Source organism: Myotis myotis, unplaced genomic scaffold, assembly GCF_014108235.1.
Source record: "Myotis myotis isolate mMyoMyo1 unplaced genomic scaffold, mMyoMyo1.p scaffold_m19_p_15, whole genome shotgun sequence".
Classification (NCBI taxonomy): domain Eukaryota; kingdom Metazoa; phylum Chordata; class Mammalia; order Chiroptera; family Vespertilionidae; genus Myotis; species Myotis myotis.
In genome coordinates, this window is record NW_023416319.1 from 46,520,362 (window position 1) to 46,544,183 (window position 23,822).

The 23,822-nt window shown below is 45.0% G+C and overlaps 1 protein-coding gene across 27 annotated transcripts in view; it reads right to left on the bottom strand.

Annotated features, from left to right (window-relative positions):
* Positions 1 to 23,822, bottom strand: part of KCNMA1 (potassium calcium-activated channel subfamily M alpha 1) — a 686,992-nt gene that overhangs the window by 145,605 nt on the left and 517,565 nt on the right. For all 27 annotated transcript variants that reach the window (XM_036337223.1, XM_036337220.1, XM_036337215.1 and 24 more), the window contains one exon: positions 6,483 to 6,592. In XM_036337223.1, coding sequence (XP_036193116.1) covers positions 6,483 to 6,592 — 110 coding nt within the window. The remainder of the gene's footprint in view (positions 1 to 6,482; positions 6,593 to 23,822) is intronic.

Consider the following 23,822-nt stretch of genomic DNA (forward strand, 5'->3'; position numbering starts at 1 on the left):
CTTTCCATAAATTCACATAAAATGCTCATTTCTGCAGCCTGGCTAAATACAATCTATCTTATAACAATGGGGCCTCCTGGCTTCTTTCTGCTCATGTTCAAACTTGGACGTCTTTCGCTGAAGCCTGCTGCTGTCACAGACTCAGTGAACGCAGCTGTAGCTCCCCCGGGGCAGGAGACCCAGCTTCCTCCAGGAGACCTGATGGCTTAGGCTTCCCCAAGTGGCTTCCCTGGAAAGACATGTCTGCGCAGAACAACACAGGGTAAGAGCATGACTTCCTGAATATTAGGACCCCGGCTGCAGGTGGAAGGGGATGGAGCATCGCCCCAGCCTCCAAGCTGTTTGAACCCCGCTCAGGAGCAGCCGCGCTTGAGCCAGGCTTGAGGGCACAGCTCCCACCCATTAGCACAGCAGAGACCTGCTCAGAACTCCAAGTTTCCCAGGCACTAAATTCTCCGCATCACACCTGAATCTTAGCTGCTGCACTGCCACAGGGGGAAGGAGGGAGGCCCGCTATACTGTAAATCCGTCTTTGGTCCTAATCCCCTCTGAGCTGTAAAGCCTGATACAATTAAGCTTTTACATTTTGTAAGTGATAAATGACAGACTGCTATGCTCACAGTGAGGCTGGAAGAGGAACGTGGTGTTCTTGTGGCCAAGCCTCAGCACCTATGGCTTCCTCGGGGCCCGCCCTCTTTCCCTGAGCCCTCCTCTCCCTTGGGCCCTCACTCTCCTCCCTGGAGGCAGGGGTGTATCCTCATATTTGCTAGTTCTCATGAGAAAATCACTATCACGGTTTCCCCCTGAAAACATCAATGTCAAAACATATCTGCTTTGTCCAGTCAGAGTGGCTCAGAGGTTGAGCATCGACCCAGAAACCAGGAGGTTACTGGTTCGATTCCCAGTCTGGGCACATGATCGGTTTGCAGACTCGGGATATGAAGAGGTAGCCAATTGATAATGTTGCTCTCTCATCCATGTTTCTACCTCTCTATCCTTCTCCCTTCCTCTCTCTCTAAAAATCAACAAAAACAGATTTTTTAAGCAAAGATCTCTGCTTCCTCTCCTCCTCTCATCTAAAGGGGAAACCAATCTGCTCTCCTGGGGAAATCTCAAAGAGCCCAGAGTGCTGAGGGAGTTCTGTGTGGTACTGGGTGCCTCCCAGCCTCCCGACCCCATGCCTCTTAGCATCCCCTCTTCCCTCTTTCTCCCTCTCAGAATCCATCCTCCTTACAAGGCACAGATCAAGTGCCATCGCTTCCAGGAAGCTTATCCTGGTCCGCCCCGCCTCCAGGAAGCTCTGTCTCCCTGTAACTCTCAGCATGTCCTCCTTTGTGTAGATCCATCCAACAAACACTCACCAATAGATGCTCAGCTGTCTCTGTGGATGGAATTAGTTTCCATCACCAGACTGCAAACTCTCAGAAGGCAGCCGCTATAGGGAAACAGAACCCTTTCCTTGGCATTTATAACTATTGTTATTAATCTTTTACTGTGCATATATTTGATCAAATCTAATTGCAGGCTCCTCTAGAGATGGCACCAGGCCTGGCACACTGGCACTAACATCCCACATTCATAAAATATCTACTCAATTGGTTGGCTGGTGACTGATGGCAGAATTTTCTAAAGGGGAGGGGTAGATATAACCTGAGAAAGCCAGTGTAATTCTTTTCTTCCTCTGTGCTTCCATCATCTTTGATGGGGCAGGACAGAGTGGTGGTGGTGGTGGGGGGGGAGACATGGAGAGGTGGAAGAGGGGAAAAGGACATTAGCTGGTTCTGAGAGATAAGTAATGTCATTCCTCTTTCAGAGATGAGGAAACTGGGAGTAAGCACCCAGTCCTAGATCAGGCAGCTGGTAACGGTCAAAGGGAGGAGGTATGCAGAAATCAAATAGTTCGTCCAAAATCATGTATCCAGCATCTCCATAGCTCACACTGCATGTCATCACACAGCATCCCATTATGTAAACTGCTCAAGGGCAGGGCACTTCCCTAGGAAATATGGCCTCATACCCTAGCCCCTTGCTTTCATACCCCAGCCACCTGCACCCTCCAGTCACCTGCTGAGGAAGGTGGGGGTGGGAGGGAAAGAAAGTGAGTGGTTTTCTGGTGTTCAGACAACAACGGATGGCACCCTCTCCTTCAGATCCCCAAGCTCCTTTGCCTTGATCTTGCTGCCACATGGGCCCAGGAACAAGCCGGCTAGGCAAAGCCAAGGGGAAACGCTCAGGAGGCGCTGGCCTCTAAAAGGAACATCTGAAGGGCATTCTGGGGAAGGTCCAGGACATCCCACCATGACCTCCAACGAGGCCAAGAGGCAGCTCTGAGTGGTGCAACCTGAACTTCCTCTGGGCTTTGCTACAGTTAGTGTGTATCTGTTCTCCCCAGCCTGAAACTGCTGGTAGGATCCCTCATGGAAACATAACCCAGAGCATTACGGTTTTGGAACTCCACGTTGTTTTGCTGTACTGATCTGGATTCAGCATAGGGAGTGGGGAGAGCAGTTGGTGGTCTGCCTGGCGTGCAAGACAGCAGGCTCCTTCCCATGTCCCTGGAGAGTGCAGGGCACCCTACGTGGAGAAGGAAGGATGATAAGAAGGCGCACACTAAGGCCTGACTCTTAGCTTCAAGGTGACGCCCACCCACGCCTCTAGGCTTGGGCTAAAATCAGAGAGAAACATTCCAGTGTCTGAGCCCGAGGTGAATAAGAGAGGTTACCCCAGTCTGTGGTGTGGAGGGGTGGGGACCATGAGGGTTCCCAGCCATCAAACTTTGTATCACAATCACCTGATTTGTTTGTAAAAAATGCAAATGTGGGGGCCTTACCCCAGATACTAAAATCTGAAGATATAGCCTAGAAACCTCTCCATCTAATAAGTTCCCAGGAGATTCTTAATTAGCCAGCCCTCATCTAGCAACTACTCGAAGCTGCTCCCCATCACACAAGGCCCACCATCGGAAAACCAGGTCTGCAACTTGTCTGGGAGGTGGCGTGGGAAGGGGCATCAACATGTTCAGTGTATAAACCAGGGATCGTGACACTGAATCTCAGAACTATTATGAGGATTCAATGAGAAAATGTAACTGAAATATTTAGATATTGCATTTTATCTAAATTAGTTACTGTTTTTGGAACAAAACTGAGGCTCAGAAGTCAACGTCTATAGCTGCACCTCCCTAGGCCAAGAGAGAGCATCTCTCCACTTGAGATTTTTTAAAAAGCTTGCCTTGGGCGGCCTTCTGCCCTGCCTGCCTCTCTTCCTAAAGCATTCTGTTCTCTTGGGGAAAGACCTTGAATTTCACCCCTTTATCCTGCCCCCTTGTCTTTCCCCAGAATGCCTCTCTCAGCTTCTAAGATAGCAGTGAGCTCTCCTGTGTTGCGATCCCACCCTGCAGAGGGCACTCTGCCAGCCCGAGGGGAGAGCACATTTATTTCTTTTATGCTTTAAGATGTTATGTGCTGCCTATTGTTTTAATGTGGTGCATAATTACAGAAACCGCTCTAAAAATCTGTGTATTTGATCTGTGCTTTATTACACCCAGAATATCCCCCAATTCTTTTTTGTCTACATGAAGCAGCTTAAAATATACTTTGGCATCCTTTATGTCATCTTGAAATTGAGTAGCCAATTCTTACTGTAATGAAAATACGTATGCGCCTGCCCGGTGATATACAACACTACACTCTAATTACGGCTGTGCTTTAATTAACCTGAATTGAAGAGTGTTATCATTAAACTGCTGGTAACTTTGAATTATGGCTTTTCTTTAATTTAAAGTAGAAAACACAGATAATTAAGCCTCTAGATAATCAAATGCTTGAGGAGAGCTTCAATGTTTTGGGATGTTCCTAAATCTCATTAAATGTCCTTCCTTTATTGATTATTTCTACCTCTGCTGTATCGTTGTGTTAAACGAATAATGGCACTAAGTTGAACACATTCTCATTCACATCAGACGGTTTTTGTTTTATTGTGTTCCAGACTCTGTACTGAACAAATACTAAATTCTCTGACAACAAGGTGTGTCTGAGGGATTCGCTCCTCCTCGGGACATGTTCTAAACTTGAAAATCAATCGAGGGAAGGATTTTCAGCAGCCACCAGTGTCCGGCTTTTGAGCTGGCTCCGAAGGGCAGTGAGGTTTCACGCTGCCCCGTGGGTCAGCAATGCAGGCTCCAGTGTCCGCAGGCCAGGATTGGGCTGGAAATGCAGACCTGGCCTGGGATATACGGTCAGGGACTGGAGGGCTTGCACCAACCTCCCCTACAGCAAACTAGAGCCAGTAGCACTCAGGGGAAATGCAAGTCCTGTGTTGGATCATCAGATTTTCAGGAGAGGCCAAAACCTACTTTTTATGTACAATACTTCTATTTTGAAATTCTGGCAATTAACTTGCTTTAAAAAATGAAATATTGTGATGGGCAAATTCATGGTCACATTTAGCCGCTTCCAGGGCGAGCAGCCCTACCCCTACAGGTCAGCATGCCTGTGCTCTGATTAGGTTCCCAGGAGCAGCAGAGAAGCAGGGGGAAGGCAGGCTTTCAAGGGCGCACTCATGTTCGATGTAAACACAGGTTAAGCCAGGGAACATCAACCACCAAGGAAAGGGCTTAGAAGACTCCCTGCCAATGCCTCCCACGCCATAGGAGCCCTCAGCCCTGCGGTGTGCCCACACTACCCCTCCTCCAGGCACCGGAGGCCACAGCTGCTGTTCATAGAGCCAGCTCCTATTGGAAGTCCCGAATTCTCAGCGCTTCCTGTGCTAGGCGGGCCTGACTCCATGGTGGAGAAAGTCCCCAGGGACGGCCTCAGTGCTGCAGGGCCAGTGCCTCTGAACGGTTAACGTCTTTCTGTTTCAGAGAGAAATCGCTTTCAGAGACAGGAGACCATGGGAGTTACAACAGGGCATCCATTCTCAGAAAATAACTTCTTCGGAATCAATTACCTATTCACTTTTCCAGTCCATTTAGCATTTAAACTTTCGCATAGAGACAGGGTGAGAAATTTCAGTCAACAGCCAAACCACTCTGGATTGCTCAGGGTCTGGGCCAGGGACAGACAGAGCGCACCTGCTGTGCTCACTGACAGGCGTCGCCAGGTAAACCCCAAGCCCGGCCCCTCCCCACAGTGTACAGAACAGGACTGAGCCAGGGGAAGCCGAGAGCCCCCTCCTCAGATCTTCCTTTCCAGAGGGTCGGTGTGGTGTCTAGGCAGGCAGACAAGCACAAGGGAGCAGCTTTTCTTTCAATGGCTCCCCAGATTCCCCTGTTTCTTCCCAGTTGGTATCAGGGAGACAGCTTATCAAATCCCTTGCTAAGGGGTCAATGGATCAGGCTGAATGTTTCAACGCTTGGTGTCTTCACAGGGAACAAAGCCCTTGTTTCACTTAAACCCAGCATCTGAGATCCTAAGGAGGGATCTGAGGCATCGTCCTGGTGGTGGAAGTTTCTTGGGATCCTGGACACTGAAGCTCCTGAGGTCACACCCCTTAGGTGACAACTGTTGTATCTATGGCTGGGGCTGCCCTTGGCTGCCCTTGTCAAATCAGTCCTGCTGAGCCAGGGTCAGGAGAAGCTGAGCCTTCCTACTATCCTATATAATAAAGAGCTAATATGCTAATTAGACTGAACAGCAGGACGACCATCCAGATGACCTTCTGGATGAAGCCGTGGCTGTGAGGGTCAAACCCCTTGCACGAATTTCATGCATCAGACCTCTACTTGTAACATAACAGTTGTCCATGTTGGGGACTTTTTCAAGGTCTCTTTCTGGTACCTGCGGCTCCGCATTTCCTCAGCAAATCAAGAAGGCACTTGGAACAGTGGCTTCTCTGATGTCTCTATGACCTGACTTAAGTGAAAGAGGTTAAAAATCCTTTCATTGCCAAAACTGGTTTGGCTCGGTGGATGGAGCGTCGGCCTGCAGACTGAGCGGTCCCGGGTTCGATTCCGGTCAGGGGCATGTACCTGGGTTGCGGGCACATCCCCAGTAGGAGATGTGCAGGAGGCAGCTGATCGATGTTTCTCTCTCATCAATGTTTCTAACTCTCTATCTCCCTTCCTCTCTGTAGAAAATCAATAAAATATATTTTTTAAAAAATCCCTTCATCAAGGGGCTAGCAAGATTTGCTAGTAAAATCAAAGAGACTTGGGTTCACACCTCCCCTTCATAAATGCGCCTGCATCACGGGAGCATAATTCAAGATCTGCAGGAAAATGCAGTTCCTAATTTAGTACAAATGACGGACCACGCCTGAGATTCTCTGGACTGGAGGGAAAAGTATGGCCAGCAGAAGTCCCCCAGGCAGAGACCACTCAGCGACCCCCCTTCCCATTCACTGCCCACAGCTGAGCCCACAGGACACAGTCCCGAAGTGTCCAGTGTCCCCACTGTGCTGGGCAGCAGTGGGCATCTTTCCTGAGGGGGACCCAGTGAATATCCCTGAGGCCCGAGGAGCATATGAGTGTGGTCACTTACTCACAAACAGTAGGGAAGGACAGACCCACGAAGGCACTGGAGAGATACTCTGTGTACATTTCATTGGAGACTCCTTCCAAGTAGTATTTCTGCCACGTGTCTTCCTCAATCTGAAGGAGAAGAGCAAGAGGAGGGTTTGAGATATTGGCAGAAGGCTATACAAGGAGAACTTGAGTTCTACCAATCTGGAAACAAATGTATGCACTGGGTATGCGATGGTGACCTTCCTCAACAGCCAGGAACACAAACCGGTCGCCCAGGTGAAGCTTTCCATGGCCTCGAATCCACAGGCTAGAAGTACGTCCCCTCTAATGCATCACTTCTTTTTCAACCTGTTGATTCCCAATGGTATAGAGAGGCATGGGCGCTCACTGCCATATGGGTGGGCAGGTAAACCGATGTGATTTTTTTGGGGGGAGAGCAATTTTAAAATTGTTATCAATATTGATAAAAGTCCACATTCTCTTACACAATTCCATTTTAAGTATTCATAGCAAAGATACACGGAGGCAAGTATATAAAGACATATGTATAAGAACATCCTTTCTATTCATAAAAATATTGGAAATAACCACAAATGGCATGTGTGAAATACAAAGAATGAAAAGGTCTGGTGAAAATGTATATGTGAATATAGAAATTATGTAAAAGGGCACATTAAATAGTGTGTATAGTCTGATCCTGTGTTTTTTTAAATACCCTATAATTATCTGAATGCTTGTAAAGTCATGGGAAAATGTAGAAAGCTTTATACCAAAATACTAACTGTTGTTATATCTGAGATATACAATGACACTTTTTCTCTATAGATTTCCCTATTGTCTGAAGGGTTTTACAATGAGCATATTTATATTACAATGAAACACTACACCTATTTCTACTTTGAGGGAGGAGATTTTTGCAACCCCATACTGAATGCCACAAAGCATAACATGTAGCTTCAGAAAGGTCTTACTCCAATTTTCATTAAAATATGGGGGGGGGGGGCGTTGCCTGATTAATCAAGTTCAACTGGTTTTCCCAACAACCTTCTTCATGCTAAGAATTTCTGAAATTTTTTTTTACCTTGGAATCAATCTTTAAAAATTATAAAGTGAGTAACAACAAGAATGCTTAGCCACTCTGGGAGTTTGGGGATCTCATCGCTCCCCATGCAGGCAGGCAGGCTGTGTCCTTGGGTCTCTGTGAGATGCTGCCTCCCAAGTTCATTGCCACTGGAGGTTCCATAAGGGGCAGGATGAGAGGGCCTTCCCAGCCACCGGGAAGTGGTTTTTAATAATTTCTTGTACAGATGTTAAATGAAAAGGCATCTTGCCAACGGTTCAACGGTAAGTTAACTAGGGAACTTCAATGTTTGAAATTGAACGAGACTTGGAAACAGAGGGAAATGAACACTTACCACCTACTTGGTGACACTGTGGAATACAAAAAAAAAAAAAAAAAAAAAAAAAAAGCAAACCAGAAATAATTTAGAAATAAATTGAATGCTCCCTGCTTCTAGGCTGTTTGCCTGCTTTGTGCTCAGTCTGGGTGATTAGATTGTGTTGGTTAACCTCATTAGTGGGAGCTGCTTCTAACCTACTCCCACGCGTTCCACATTAGCCATGCACCACTGCTGGGTGCCGGCTGTTTATCTCCAAATCGGTCTTCCCCAGAGTGGGGTCTTTTAAAAACAAGGCACTCAACCATTTCTACTGCTAAACTGTATGATTTTAAAAATTAGCTGCAATGTGTTGAGCCTAAGCACAAACTTCCTAATTTCCTCAAATCATAAGATTTCAACTATTTTCTCAAATAAAAGGTATGCCTGATTTTATAAGCAAATATCATTAATTCCAACTAACCTGAAGAAAGCCCACTCTTCAGTTAATAATTTGAAATATAGAACATTTGGGGCACTATACCATCAAAACGTTTCATTGGTAAATAAGATAGCATATGAGGGAATGCCAATGATAAGTCCTCATAGAACTTTATAACAGCAAATCCTATTCTAATAAGAATTTGGCTTGTTCTTTTAGCAGGGACATTTATTTATTTATTTAATCATCACCCGGGGATATGTTTATTGGTTTGAGAGAGAGCAATGTCAATGTGAGAGAGAAACATCTATCCTTTGCCTTCCATATGCACCTCCTGAATGCACCCCCAATGATTGAGCCTGCAGCCAAGGTGTGTGCCCTGACCGGGAATGGAACGCACAATCTTTTTGGGGTAGAGGATAACACTCCAATCAACTAAGCCATCTGGCCAAGGCAGGGACATTCCTTTTATAATGTGTTCCACATGTTGCTAATTTAAATATTACAGTGAGTTTCAAAAATAATGAAATGAACCTTTATCTCAGTCATTTTTTATTATTGGTGGTAATTCCTCAATTAATGTGATTTCCATATTGTCCGTTTAGGTATGGTCAGGAATTTCATGCCTCTGTGTCCTAATGGAACTACTCTTCGGACCAAATTTTATTGTAGGTTAGTCACTAAACTTTTGAAAGTAGAAACAGATTCTTTGTGCAACAACAGTATTATGCGTGTTTGTTTTGAACTTAGCAAAAATCATTTGTTTCACTGATTTGTTCATTCAGCAAATATTTGTTGAGCATATTAAGTATCGTAGGACCTGTTCTAGTTACTGATAAAATCAATTTAAACCAGTATTTATTTCCCCATATTTTTCTCTTTGCCAGAAAAAGCACCAGCTGTATCTAGCTATGCCATATTTGACCAGAAACATCTGACTTTCTACACATTTCTTTTTCTGCAAGTCTGCCTTTGTGGCTGATTTAAAAAGCTTAAGGACCAAAAGTCAAAAAAGCTGGAAAAAATATACCTAACTTTCTGGAAAGCAAAATGCCTCTTGTTATGCAGACTCTCAGGTTGTATCTACAGTGAGGATATGGTAGCAGTGAATTCTCGGTATACAAGCAGAGGAGTCTAAATTCATAAACCAGGTTTCCACGTCTTTAACACTGTTTCCCTAGGAATGGGTCAACATGTTTTCTGGTTTCTGATAAATGTTTCACACACAGAGAAAAGAAACAATAACCTCCCCCACCCCCCAAAAAAAAACAAAACAACCACTTAAAATGGTTAAGATGGTAAATTGTATGTTATATATTCTTATCACAATTAAATTTGTTTAAAAACCATATGTACCACATAAGAACAGAAGAATCAGTAATTCACTACTACGGAGATGCTTTAATCCTTAGGGGCAAGAATGACAAGTTGTGATGGAACAAGGACAGGCACCAGCAGTCCCACCAGGAGAGGCAGGTGCAAGCACCCAGCCTATGACACTGCAGTGTGTCACCGACCCAGGTAGCAGAACCTCACTCCTCATCCCCAGGCCAGGGTATCAATAGTAACTTCTTTTTTAAATATATTTTATTGATTTTTTACAGAGAGGAAGGGAGAGAGATAGAGAGTTAGAAACATCGATGAGAGAGAAACATCGATCAGCTGCCTCCTGCACATCTCCTACTGGGGATATGCCCGCAACCCAGGTACATGCCCTTGACCGGAATCGAACCTGGGACCTTTCAGTCCGCAGGCCGACGCTCTATCCACTGAGCCAAACCGGTTTCGGCAATAGTAACTTCTTATTCAGGTTCTGTGTCTTTCTGTGTCTCAAGCATGGCATCTCTGACTTAGTGTGGAAAAGCAAAAGTGAAAAAAAAAGTGAAGGTCCCTTTTATCTTTGTCAGCAGCAGTGAGATGCATTCTCAGGAAAGGAAAAGTAAGTGGAAAATATGTCCAGTTTAAGACACTGTGGTTAACACAGAGGAAAGGCCAGTGTACAAAGAGATCTAGAGAGGGTACAGTGAGTTTCGTCATTATAACAACACTGAGGCACAGAGAGGTTAAGTAACCCACTGAAGTCACAAAGCAATGAGTGGGACAAACAGGATTCAGAGTTCATGTTCTTTCCTTTTTTGATATATATATATATATATATATATATATATATATATATATATATATATATTTATATTTTTTTTTTTCCAGAGAGAAAGGGAGAGGGAGAGAGAGATAGAAACATCGATGATGAGAGAGAATCATTGATTGGCTGCCTCCTGCACGCCCCCTACTGGGGATCAAGCCCACGACCCCAGGCTTGTGCCCTTGACCAGAATCAAACCCAGGACCCTTCAGTTTGCAGGCTGATGCTCTACCCACTGAGCCAAACCAGGTAGGGCTAGAGTTTATGTTCTTAATCACCTACCATTACCTCTTGTTAGAAATGACAGGGTCAATATAGGAAAGCAGTGATGCTAAAGTTTAGGGGCCAGGAAAGACTTTCTGTATAAAAGCACCTAAGGGGGAAATATCAGATCAGAACACCCTCCAAGATTCAAAATCCTAAACCCTGGAGCCCATGACTTTGGGGGAGGTCAGCAGGAGTAACAGCGATCTCGCTTCAAGCTGGAAGACTTCAGGCTTCCTCTCAGAAAATGACAGCATCTCTTCTATTCTATACAATGGAACCATCCCAGCCTCCAGTTCTTTCCTAAAATAGTACATGCTGTTCTCCACATCTGTGTTGTCAACGTATTTTTAACTGCAATGTGAACACTTCCCTGCAGAAAAATGAAGGAATGGGGCCTAAACGACTTAGGGAAAGGCGCCAAAATTAATTTGCCAGTCATTCAGCAATCTGTCAAAGGCAAAACATTGCCTGAGGCAGCAAGGTGTCCTCCGCCTGTCACATCAAACTCCAGCTGTTCCAGAAAAGCACCTAGAAGATGCGTGGGTGACCTGTGCAGCAAAAACCCACAGACTCCTCGGGGAGAAAAGGAATTGAGCCACTGGCCAGCTCGTCTACACTTCTCACGGTCTTATTCATCGGCCCTTCATTATCTAATTTTTCAATCAGTGAGTTCCACCCCCAAGAAAATGGCTGTCCACCAATCCATGGGCTGATGGCTCCGTCATCAAAGGCACCTTCCAACTGAAACCATCCGCCTTGGCTCTGGGGGAAGGAACACCTTCTTGATTCCAATTCTGCACGTGTTACTAATGATCGGTCGGTAATGACACCTTTTCTATTTTATGCTTTCCCTGATTAGCGTGAAACTATGTTTCTCTAATGTTAACAGCCCGGTGAATGTGGAGAATCAACCATCCTGGCTGGGCTGCGTTACAAGCATCGCGATTTCTGTTCCAGCAATGAGTCAGAATAACCATGTTGATTGCAGCCAAATAATTTTGTAAAAGTCTATCCCTACCTCCAGAGTCATCTAAATAATTCCAAAGATGATCACATTCCAATCCGCGTTTAATTGAAAACAAGCACACTGTTTTAATCCAAATATATGTTCTATTGTGTACATCAAAAACAATGAACTGAAAGGAACTACGAAAACCAATGACCATTATTTTAATAGCTGCTATAAGAAGAGGTGAGTTGTAACGCACACGCCAACATTGCCCAAAACTCGTAGTAGGAGGCCAGTCTAATAGCAGGTTGTTGTTACATTTATAATTTTTTTAAAAGTATATTTTATTGATTTTTCACAGAGAGGAAAGGAGAGGTATAGAGAGTTAGAAACATCGATGAGAGAGAAACATCGATCAGCTGCCTCCTGCACAGCCCCTACTGGGGATGTGCCTGCAACCCAGGTACATGCCCTTGACTGGAATCGAACCTGGGACCCTTCAATCCACAGGCCAACACTCTATCCACTGAGCCAAACCAGCCAGGGCAACATTTATAATTTTTTAAAAAATGTATCTAAATTCTCAGCTAATATTCTTCCTCTCATAATGTGGCAGTCTTTATAGTGTGACAGTCTAAAACAGTGCACTGACATCAACTGGCCAATGTACCTTAGATCCCATCAGAACATATTTATTCTTACAAAAAAGAGAGAGTCCACAGAAAGTGTCAGGCCCCCGATGACAATTATAAACGGAAGCAGCATTTCTGGGCTCCGGGCTGATGAGTGTGTGGCTGGTGACCAAAATGAGTGGGGTCACTGTCCCCTCCTTCAGCAGCACAAGCCCACTCTGTCCCTGGGACACATCTGCTTTCACGCTGCATCTAAGGGTCTCTTGCTGGAAAGAACGATGTTGAGGGCAACTGAATGTTGAGAAGACTTTATCTCTGGGCAGCTGGGTTCTCTCTCTCCTTTGTTTCCTTCTAAGTTCCCATGTTAACAAATGTGCCCCAGTTATCCATGGGCATGTGGCTCTCTCTTTCTCTCTCCCTTCCCAGCCTCTACATTCTTCAGTATAATTACAGCCCCTCCCCTCAAACCAACTCACAGAATTAAAAAACAACACATTTGAACTAAAAAACAACACGTTTGAATTTTGCTCGCTTAGGTCCTCACAGGTGGAGGGACAGGGACTGCCTCCATGCACCGCTTTCTGGGGGTGGGGGAAACTGGTGACCCAGCTGAAATCAAAGGAAAGATGCAGAAGAGATGGGGAACGAGTGGTACTGTGCACCTTTCAGAATATGTTTCTTTCTTGTGCCAAATTGCCCACCACGGCTGTCCTTGGACATGAACGCAGGTCGGCGGCCCTTCCGATAGCAGCATTGCATGTTGGGGACTCCATAACCATTTGGCATCCCTCAGTTATAGCCCATTTCAGACTGCATTGTCCAGAATGTGAGGGCAGGAAAAAAGGATCTCGGATTTTTCCAAAGGCTTCAGGACAATGTCAATTAAAACAAATTATTTGAGATTTGATGATGGAATGCCAGATAACTGGTTGCTTGAGCTCTGGACGAATAAATAAACAACTCCAAAGACACATTTTGGGGTAGACTTGAGCCAAGTCTCTTACTCCCAGACAAGTGGGCTGCAGACTATCAAATAAGATTTCTTCCATCACACATTATGAAAAAAATGAGCCCATATGAGGTATTTAGGGAGAGAACAGACCACACCAGAAAGCATTAGCGTACATGGCATTTCCCCACTGTGCTCCCCAGCCCAGATTATTCCAGAAGAAACAAAAAGGGCCAGAGGGACAGGAGGTAAAAGAATGGTTAGCAGGAAGCATGATATGAGAACTTTTAAAAATAATAATTATTGCCCAGCCAGCGTGGCTCAGTGGTTGAACATCCACTGATGAACGAGGAGGTCATGATTCGATTCCTGGTCAGGGCACATGCCCAGGTTTTGGGCTTGATTCCCAGTAGAAGGCGTGCAGGGGATGGCTGATCCATGATTCTCTCTCATCTTTGATGTTTCTCTATCTCTATCCCTCTCCCTTCCTCTTTGAAATCAATAAAAAAATTTTTTAAAGAATAATTATTTAGAAATTATTTAAGAAAGTGTTACTTATGTGGCAGAAAATGGGTGCTTTTTTTCAATACATAAAAGATCTTCTACTCTCTTATTTTTTTCTCTAATGTATGCTTAAGAGATGCCAGAATTTTTTAAAGATTGGCCTAATTACTGTCTATCCAAATATGACTTTGTTTTTGCAATCCTGCTAACAGTTAACAGCATCCTCATTTTAGCTTCAAATAATAAGGTTCTTAAAATGCCCCTAAAACAATTCTAACATGGTAGAAGGAGCAGGAAATACAGGCTCTCCCGCAGGCTGAGCAACCTTCCCAGCGACACTTCAGCCCCACACGCGGGATTTCCCGGGACAGAGCTCCTCAGCCCACGTGAGGTGAGGGACCAGGCTTTTATTTTTATTTCTAATATCTATTCTTCTGCAGGCAAAAACGTCGGAAAACTCTAACAAAAACGATTTCCAAAACAAGAAGAAGAAAGAAATGAAAAGACAAGACATGCAAAGTACAAGTCCAACATTTTCATCATGAGATCCAACGGATATCAAATCTACCTGCCAATTGCTTTAGGTTTCAAAGCGCTTCCTCTCCTGTTCTCCCTTATCTGTGGGTGGGCGGGCAGCAAACAGTTCCCAGGACCCTCCAGGGATGGCGCCCGCGGTTGTGCTAGCCACCCTCTCTCACAACCTTCCCTCCCACAGTTTCCCCAGGTGTCCGTGGAGTTTAATTATTCTCAAGTAAGATTTTTCACAGCAAGTGACTAACGGGTGTTACCTTGAACATAAGAGTTGGTGAAGAGCAGGTTCTAGGGCAGCGGTTCTCAACCTTCCTAAAGCAGTTAATACAGTTCCTCATGTTGTGGTGACCCCCAATTTTATTGTTATAAATTGAACATAATTAAAGCTTAGTGATTAATCACAAAAGACAATATGTAATTATATATGTGTTTTCCGATGGTCTTAGGCGACCCCTGTGAAAGGGTCGTTCGACCCCCCAAAGGGGTCGCGACCCACAGGTTGAGAGCCGCTGTTCTAGGGTGTCCCCATTAAAATGGAGGCCATTTTGAAGGCAGAAAACTTTTTCTGGATCCCCAGTGCCTGCAACAATGCAGGGATCATAGTAGTAGCTCAATGATATGGTTGAATGAATGAAATAAATTTGGGAAGCACTGGATTTCACAAAGCCAAATGGGACTTTTTAAGGCAATACTTGGGAGTATTTAACACATTAGGATGGATTGTACGTCTTCAGGGGGAAACTTGGTGTTTAGTCACAGAACCCACTTTCTAAGGAGCAGCTCATGGAGATGGGCAGTGCCGATCTAAACCTTGCTCTCCCTGACTTCCCGCCACGGCGTTTCCCTTGATCCTTCTGCACCAAGAGCTCTCTCTATGGCCACTCCCAGTGGTCAAAGTCTAGCTTCCTAAAAGTTCGCAGAAGGCGCCTCCTCACTGGCGAGGCTGCTCTGCATTTCCCCAGCTGGTGTGCTCCGCCTCGCCTTAACCGGAACACTGATGGTGCTCACCTCCAGGGACGCTGGGAGGCTGGACAGATGACCCATCTAGAGTGCACAGAGCACTGCCTGGCCCAAAGGAAGCAGCCTGTACCTACATACGCCACCAGCACAGCATGTGAGTCCCCTAACCGCTCACAAGAACTACAAGAAAGCAGAACTGGGAACATGAGCCCCTCCTTTGTGCCCTGAACTTTGCATCTTCTAGAACAAGCAGCACGGTCCCTTGTAAGAGGTGCTTAGACACTATTTGTTAAACTGAACTGAACAAGACAAGACTGGAGGAAGACACAAAGTGCCACGCACCATTTCCCCAGGCATCTAATCACAAGCACCGATCTCTTCACAGCATTTAGAGTCAGACCATGGAATGAACCTACTCTGCCTCCAAATGCTGAACAATTCTTCATCCTTGAGATCGAACAGCGAGCACGTGTAATTGGGTCCTTTTATAAACTTCCCAGAAAACTTCTGACCATAAGCAATATTCTTCTGAGCAATTTTGTCATCACAGAGCATCTTGGGCTACTCGTTAGCAAGTGGCTTACAGTTTTCTAAATTCAAAACCCAGTAACATGGAGGCTTGGATTTGAAAGAAGGAACTCTCAGGAGCTGGTGCATCACCAGCAACTTCACCGAAGTCCTTCCTCCTGCTGGCGAGGAGTCCCACCGCCACCCCGACGGAGAGGAGCCCCCTTTCTCAGGCCCATGCGATCTTCCTCATGGGACTTCGCCCTTCATTTGTCCCTTGTCTTCATTTTATAAATTCCGATGTTTCCAATGAATCAACATTGGAATCAAACAACAATGCAACAGCAAATAGGCTGAGCCCATTAAAGACTATATTTGGCGATGCCATTGCTTCTAAATTCTCAGATTGAGGCCAAAAATAACCCATTGGTGGCTTATTTATTTGTGTATTTAGAACTGGGAGGAGATGAAACAAGTTCGAAAAGCATGGGAGTCGGCACAGGAATTATGAGCTTGCTTTGGATAAGACAAACCATTAGAGTAGCTTATGCTTTTGCAGAACCTTCAGAATTTTAGCAGTTTGGCGAGAATCCCACTGCATCCACTGATGTTAACAGTTGGGGTGATATCTCACCGGTGGGCACATTTAAGAGCTTCTTTAACTCGTCTTCCGAGGCTCTGAGTCCAGTGCTTGTGCATGGGAATCACCCAAGGTCTTAGACAAATGCAGTTTCTGATGCTGTGGTGCTGGGGTGGGGTCTAAAATTGCATTTCTGACAAGCTCCCCACACAACACTGATGCTGCCCAAACATGGACCACACTCTGAGTACCAGGATCTATTCCCAAAGACAGTGAAGGACAACAAACAAGTATTTTCCATCGTGCCCTTATGGACCAGAGATTAAGGAGAATCACTCACAGCCAAAGCATTTGAGTTAGAGATGAAAAAGAATGTCTCCAAGAGTATCACTAAATACTGGAGCCAGATAGAGCAAGATTGTAGCTAATGAAGTACAAGATGGGTATCCAAGTGGTTGGGTTGCTGTGGTAATTAGTCAAAACAATATTTCAAGGATCCAGATTTATCAGCATAGTCTCTCTCCATTGATCCAGTGACCCCACTGATAGCTTCGCCTCCATTTCAATGTGGGCTGTGTGACGGGAGAACAATAATGTGGCTATATTTAATTCAATTAAAAATAAAGTTTCAGAAAATGGCCCTCATTTGTATCCCTAATTTCTATTCAACTTTCCCATTTTAGGACACAGTGCTGAGTGTGAGGATGAAAGCACTTGCCAACTCAGTCCCGTTCTAGTGACAGCAGATTCTGAATACTTATGTCTCCTATCGCTGTACAATACGGCCTAATAAAGGCGAGCCAAAGAGACCAGATTTCATTTCAGAGCAAAGGGTTCGCCCATAAACTTTTGCTTGCTGGCTGAACAGAGCCATTCCGGCCGCGAGCATAAATTGTGCTCGCGGTAGGTATCAGGGTGATGGGGGAGCCAAATGGGTTATTTGCGAGCCAGGTATCCAAGGCAGAGGCACCCGCTTTATTGTGTATTCATTGTTATCTGGAAAATCTCTTGCCAGCTAGAGAATATTTTTACAGGAAGTTAGAAATGACTTCAGAAATTCCCCTCTGCCGCTCCCAAGAGTGGGTGTTAGGCCTCATCAAAAAGACATTTGGTGCAGAAATTGAAAATGGGCAGCCTATAAATTGCTGAGGTATTTAGCTGGGTGTAGCAGTTTCCTTTTCAGAGGGACCATGATCCTGCCTGTAGGAGCAATGTGCAAAGTACAGAAGCACATTCAGGCTCTGGGTTCAAATCCCAACCTCACCAAGTGCCTCTGGGGAACCTGTGACCCTCCAAACCTCAATCCCCTCACCTGCAAAATGAGAGCACCAGTGGTACCTCCCGCCGAGGAAGGCAGCTGGAATGAAGGGAGACATGGGAAGTGTTTGACACAGTGCCGGTGCCAGGTGCTCTGGTGGTTGGATCACACTAAAAGATGGCATTTATTGAGTATGCACCCTATAGATGTTCTATAAATGTCAGCTATCACTTAAGTAATAATGAGTGATGATGATGGGGGTGGAGATGGGGATAATGATGATGACGGTGAAGGTGATGGTAATGATGGTGGTGATGGTGATCGTGACAATGATGACATCCCTGCTGCTCACTCCAAGGAACACAGGCCAGTTAGAAGTCGGGCTTGTGATTCATGGCTTCCTATTTTTTTAGCTAATTCTAGAAAAGCCTGGAACATCGCTGGTCATGAGATGATCCTCTGGCCTGAAGGGAAACACTAAGTAGCTTGAATATGTCTCCTGAAGAAAGCAGTGTTCTGGGATGTCTCCCCTCCTCTCCGCCTCTCCCAGTGGCCAGCAAGTTCACTCTGAATAGGTACGATGACAACACATAAGTTAAATATTTGGAGGAAATGATGGTCTCCCAAAATAGAAGAAGGGCCATGTGTGGACAGCACCTTTAAAGTGATGTAGAAAGACTCAGCCTGGCTTTCTGAGAGGAGCCCCGACTGGATTAGCTCCTTCTGGTTCCGGGACTTGACTCTTGCCCACATCCTTCACTCTATTCTTATCTCTCCTTCTCCTTCCCAGCAAATGGCTTTGCTCCTGGTTTCCAGCCTCATCTCGAGACTGATTTTGATGCCTGGAGCATCCTTGGTCCACAGGATAGGCATGCTAGTAACCTGGTGCTTGTTCGAACATTATCACTAAAAATACCTGTTCAGATTGTGTTTGGAGGAGAGGCTGAGCACTGGGTAGGGAGATAAGAGAGAAGATTGACCACTGGTAAGAGACCTCAGCCTCTACTGGCCGCAGCAGTTCAGTCCAGCCCCCCTTCTGCATACTCCCTGCACCAAAATGAAAGCCTGGGGTTACGTGGATTCATCTTTTTAGGGGGCAAGTTAAAAAATACCTGTTGTTGCCTGAACAGGTCTCTTGGGAGAAGGGATCCCATCCCTCTGACCCCAAAGAATTCACCAAAGCATTCCTTTCAACCACGAATTGTATGCCTCCTCAGAACAGTCCTGGAGGGCACACTTTTCTCCTTGTTGGATTTCTGGAATCAGTTTAGCACTTGTTATAGCTCAGTATCCCCAGAAAGCTGCCAGATTAGCCCTCACCCTGCAGGTGGTATGAGGCAAGAAGAAAGGGAGAACTTGTGACGGTCCGGCTTGGGCAGGGAGAGGCCTCTCTGTCCCTATGCTCCCTGGTCATGAGCACTTCCAGTCCTTCAGGCAGGACCCAGGGGGTTGCTGCTCTGAGTTCTCACAAGTTACTCATTCCAGCACAGTCTCCTCTCAGTTAAGCCAGCACAGGCTCTGTCCCGGGCAAGGCTGTGCTTGTTAGATGGGCTTTCATTACATATAGGAAAGAATAGAGCGTCTCCATGCACTGCAGAGGCCTGGGAAAAGCCAGACAGATGCACCCAGCATCCCAGCTTTCTCTTGTCTGAGCAGATAGAATCTTCCAGCCCCCAAGGCGGGGGTGGGTTCTGACAGTGGGGTTGGCAGAGTTGAAAGGACCGGTGTCACTTAGGCTGATGAACAATGCCTCTGCCCTAGACAATGTATTCAAGCAGAAAATTCTGCTAACTCTATCTCGCCACAAAGAGTTCCAGAGACCTCCCCCAACATTAGTCATTTACAAAGATGTTGGCAACACAGAATTGTAAGCACTATAGGGAAGGATGCTTTTATGCCACCCCGGAGGATAACTTTATATTAGGTTCATCCTTCTTTCTTCTCCCATTAGTGACCCAAGCAAAACCCAGTCCCAAGTCTCATCACAAATAGAAACCCAAATAGTACCACCCTCTCCTACGAAGGGAGACGGGGGTTGGTGCACTCATACACTGAGGGTTTCTCCAACCGCTTTTCACAGTGAAGATAAAGCTCAGGAAGGCTGAGTGATGGTCCACAGTCTTGCTACAAATCATGTGCTAAATCAGTCTTACAACTCTTCTCCTACCCATTCCTGGCCCACTGCACAACTGCACAACTGTCCTCACACTGTACAAGGGAGGGAGGGCAGGCCGAGGGAGGGCTGTGCTGGCAAATTTAGATAACACAGTGGTCCATGGGTATATCTGAATAGGGAAATACATGCCAAGACCTTTGGATGGTCTAGTCTAATACCTAATCTGAATTCTGAAAGGAGCATTGAAAATTCCCCTCTCACTCGTTCTTTCCTCACTAGTCTATTCAAGGAGAAGAAAAAATACCCAACCATTAAAATAAATGGCCATCTCACTACCAAAGTTTAGCTAAAACAAGAAATGCCTAGAAACTCCTTAAGAAATGATACTTCCTTTGTCACATATAGACAAAGGAGGGACTTGATTCAATCCACTGTCCTAAAAAGCAATGCCATAAATATGGAGGCTAGGATGAAATACAGACTTCTGTTGTCAGACTGACAGCAAAGAGCTTTTGCAAACCAAGGTCATGGGCATAGAGATATATGTTACTTCTCAGTGGGCAGAGATGCCCTACCTGCTGACACAGTATGGAGAAAAAGGAGGAAGTGATATCTCTCACTCACACGTAAATTAATGCCATCCACTTCCATCCTATGCCCCATTGCCTAGTGCACACAAAGCACAGTGTCGGGGCAGGGGACCTGTATTTCTTTGAACTTGAAACCCTTATCAGTGGTACTGCATCACACCGTTACCGTGAAACACATGTGGCAGTTAATGATAAAAACTACAAAATTATACCCAGTTGAAAGGATTTATCTCATGCCATTTTTCAAGTTGGCAGATAGATGCCTAATTTGATCTTGGCATCATTTTACTGGTGCCCCAAAGTTTCTCTAAATCAGCCAGACGAGCCTGAAGTTGAAACAGCCACCTCACATTGTTCTACGGGAAGAGGTGCTGGATTCCCCTGCCCCACGGTTTGCCACACCATTAGCCTGTGATGTAAAGGCGGACTACCTCAAACTCATCCCAAAGGGAATGATTATTAAATATGCTAACGGACATGAAGACAATGGTAGTATCTTGGAGGCAATAATCTCCCTGGTCCGGCTGTAAAGGAATATGGCGTCTATGGTGCTCTCTGGGCTTCTGGATGAGATGGAGTAAGCACACTCCACCCTGTATCTTCCACTAACTGCATCTACCACATTTGGACAGAATGCATGGAGCGGCTATTTGAAAGCTCTGAGAAGTAAAAAGCAGCTGGCAGATTAGGGGAAATGACCAGAATGGGAAGGACCGCCAAATCAACAGTGAGTTTACCATTGTTTCTCCGCTGGTATCCTTTGCCATGACCTTAAGGCAGCCCAAATCTAAGTGAGCACCAGGATGTGAGCAGAGCAAGCTCCAAGAAAAGCTCTCGTTCTGGCTCAAAAAGCGGTGCAGGGAATTCCTAACACTTAGAGAAAATGGGGCAAACCATGGTTTATCTTTTTGTTTTTAAATTAATTTCTCACATTCCACCCCTCCCCCCACCCCCAAGCCATCAAGTGGTAGTGGTAGCAGTAGCAGCAGCAGCAGTGGAGGCGAGAATGGGAGCTGGAAGGAGGTAGGAGAACCTTCTCCGGCTAGAGGATTTGAGGCCCCAAGAGAGTGGGGCAAAGCCCTGTTATTTTCTTTTAAAAAATATGTTACTTTAATAGAGAGAGGAAGAGAGAGAAAGAGAGAGAAAGAAACAAAGATGTGAAAGAGATACATGGATCCGTTGCTTCCCATCGACCGGAGATTGAACCCACAAGCTGGGCATGGGCCCTTACCGGGAATTGAACCTGGGACTTTTTGATGCATGGAACAATAATGCTCAACCAACTTAGCCACACTGGCCAGGGCAGTCAAGTTGATTTTTATCTCTCTTTGTCCTCCCATTGGTTGTCCCCAGTTACTGAAATAGCAAAGCAACATTTTTTAAAGCCCCAGATCTTTGGTCAGAATATCAAAAAGGAAAACCCCATGAAATTGAAAGTTCCCTGGAGATCACAGAAAAAGAGGACTTGGAAAAGTAGCCCCTTATGATTGATTATGAATTTCTGGGCCCACTCTGAGCTGTGTGCATGAATGGAACTGACCTTACACAGCATGGATAAATTTTGAGAACTAAACTATAACATAGTGGATGGCCCAGTCTAAGACAGATATGGGACAGATTCAAAGAGCAATGCCAATGCTTTGAAAACCCAACTACCATCGGAATCACATGCCATAGAAGCTTGGTCAGAACTTGCAGCCTAAAATCAAACAGGACAATTTTGTGCCAAAATAAAATTATCAACATTTTTGTAAGATTTCTACAAGACTCAGAGTTGCATAATAAAATAATCAAGATGTTCAGGATATAATCAAAAAATTACTTGGCATAGGAATAATCAGAAAATATCTCAACTTGCATCTAAAGCCTAGATGGCACAGATGTTAGAACTGTCTAACTAAGGGCATTAAAGCTATTATAAAAACGTTTCAATAACTAAATGAGAACACTTTTATAAAGAACTGAAAGATAGAAAGCCTTAGTAAAGAAACAAGATAAAATGAAGAATTATATGGAAATTCTCAAATTGAAAATACAATAATTAATGTACTAGATGTACTGGTTAATAATGCGGATTTTTTTCAATAGATGGAGTTACACATATGTTAATATATATGTGATTTGATATGTATGCTATTTTGTTGTATTGACAACAAGCTTCAAAACTTAATATGTCAAATTTGCCGAAGGTGTTAACATCATATTTTTACACTTAAAAATGTCGAATTTCATGCCAAAAAGTGAGCATTTGTGGGGAGTTTATAATTCATTACTTTATTTTGAAGAAAAGTGCTGCTGAAAGTTATCATATACTTCAGGAAGCTTATGGTGAACATGCTCCATCTCAAGATACTTGTGAACGCTGGTTTAAACGCTTTAAAGTGATGATTTTGATGTGAAAGGCAAAGAACACCCAGGCCAACCAAAAAAATTGAAGACCAACAATTACAAGCATTATTGGATGAAGATGCATGTCAAACTCAAAAACAACTTGCAGAAAGATTAAACGTTGCTTGAAAAACAATTTCCAATCCTTTACAATCAATAGGAAAGATTTTAAAGGAAGGAAAATGGGTGCCACATCAACTGAACAAAAGACAAATGGAAAACCGAAAAGTCATCAGTAAAATGTTGCTTCAACGGCATGAAAGGAAGTCTTTTTTGTATCGAATTGTGACGGGCAATGAAAAGTGGATTCATTTTGAGAATCCCAAATGCACAAAATCATCAGTTGATCCATGTCAACCATCAACATCGACTGCAAGGCCAAATCGCTATGGAAAGAAGACAATGCTCTGCATTTGGTGGGATCAGGAAGACAATGCTCTGCGTTTGGTGGTGTATTATGAGCTTCTAAAACCAGGTGAAACTGTTAATACTGATCGCTCCCGACAACAAATAATCAATATGAACCACGCTTTGATTGTGAAATGACCAGAATGTTCCAGAAGACACGGCAAAGTACTTTTGCTTTATGATGATGCTCCATCAGACACTTCAAAACTGGTTAAAGACACATTAAAAGATCTTGCCTGGGAAGTATTAACCCATCCACTGTATCCACCAGACCTTGCTCCTTCAGATTACCACTTGTTCTGATAGATGGCACACACACTTTCTGAGCAGCACTTCAAAACATATGAAGAAGTGGCCTCTCGCAGCCTGGGACCCCTTGGGGGATGAGCACTTGCTGGCTTAGGCCTGCTCCCCAGGGGATTGGGTCTAAGATGGCAACCAGACATCCCTCTGGAAGCCTGGCAGCCCTCGGGGGATGTCCACTTGCCAGCGGGGAGCAGGCCTAAACTGCAGTCGGACATCCTTAGCGCTGCTGAGGAGGCAGGAGAGGCTCCCACCACCACCGCTGTACTGGCAGCCATCAGCCTGGCTTGTGGCTGAGCAGTGTTCCCCCCTGTGAGAGCAAACTGACCATCAGAGTGCAGCTCCTGCATTGAGCGTCTGTCCCCTGGTGGTCAGTGTGTGTCATAGTGACCAGTCATTCCCAGTCGTTAGGGTCAGTTTGCATTTTACCCTTTTACTATATAGGCTAGAGGC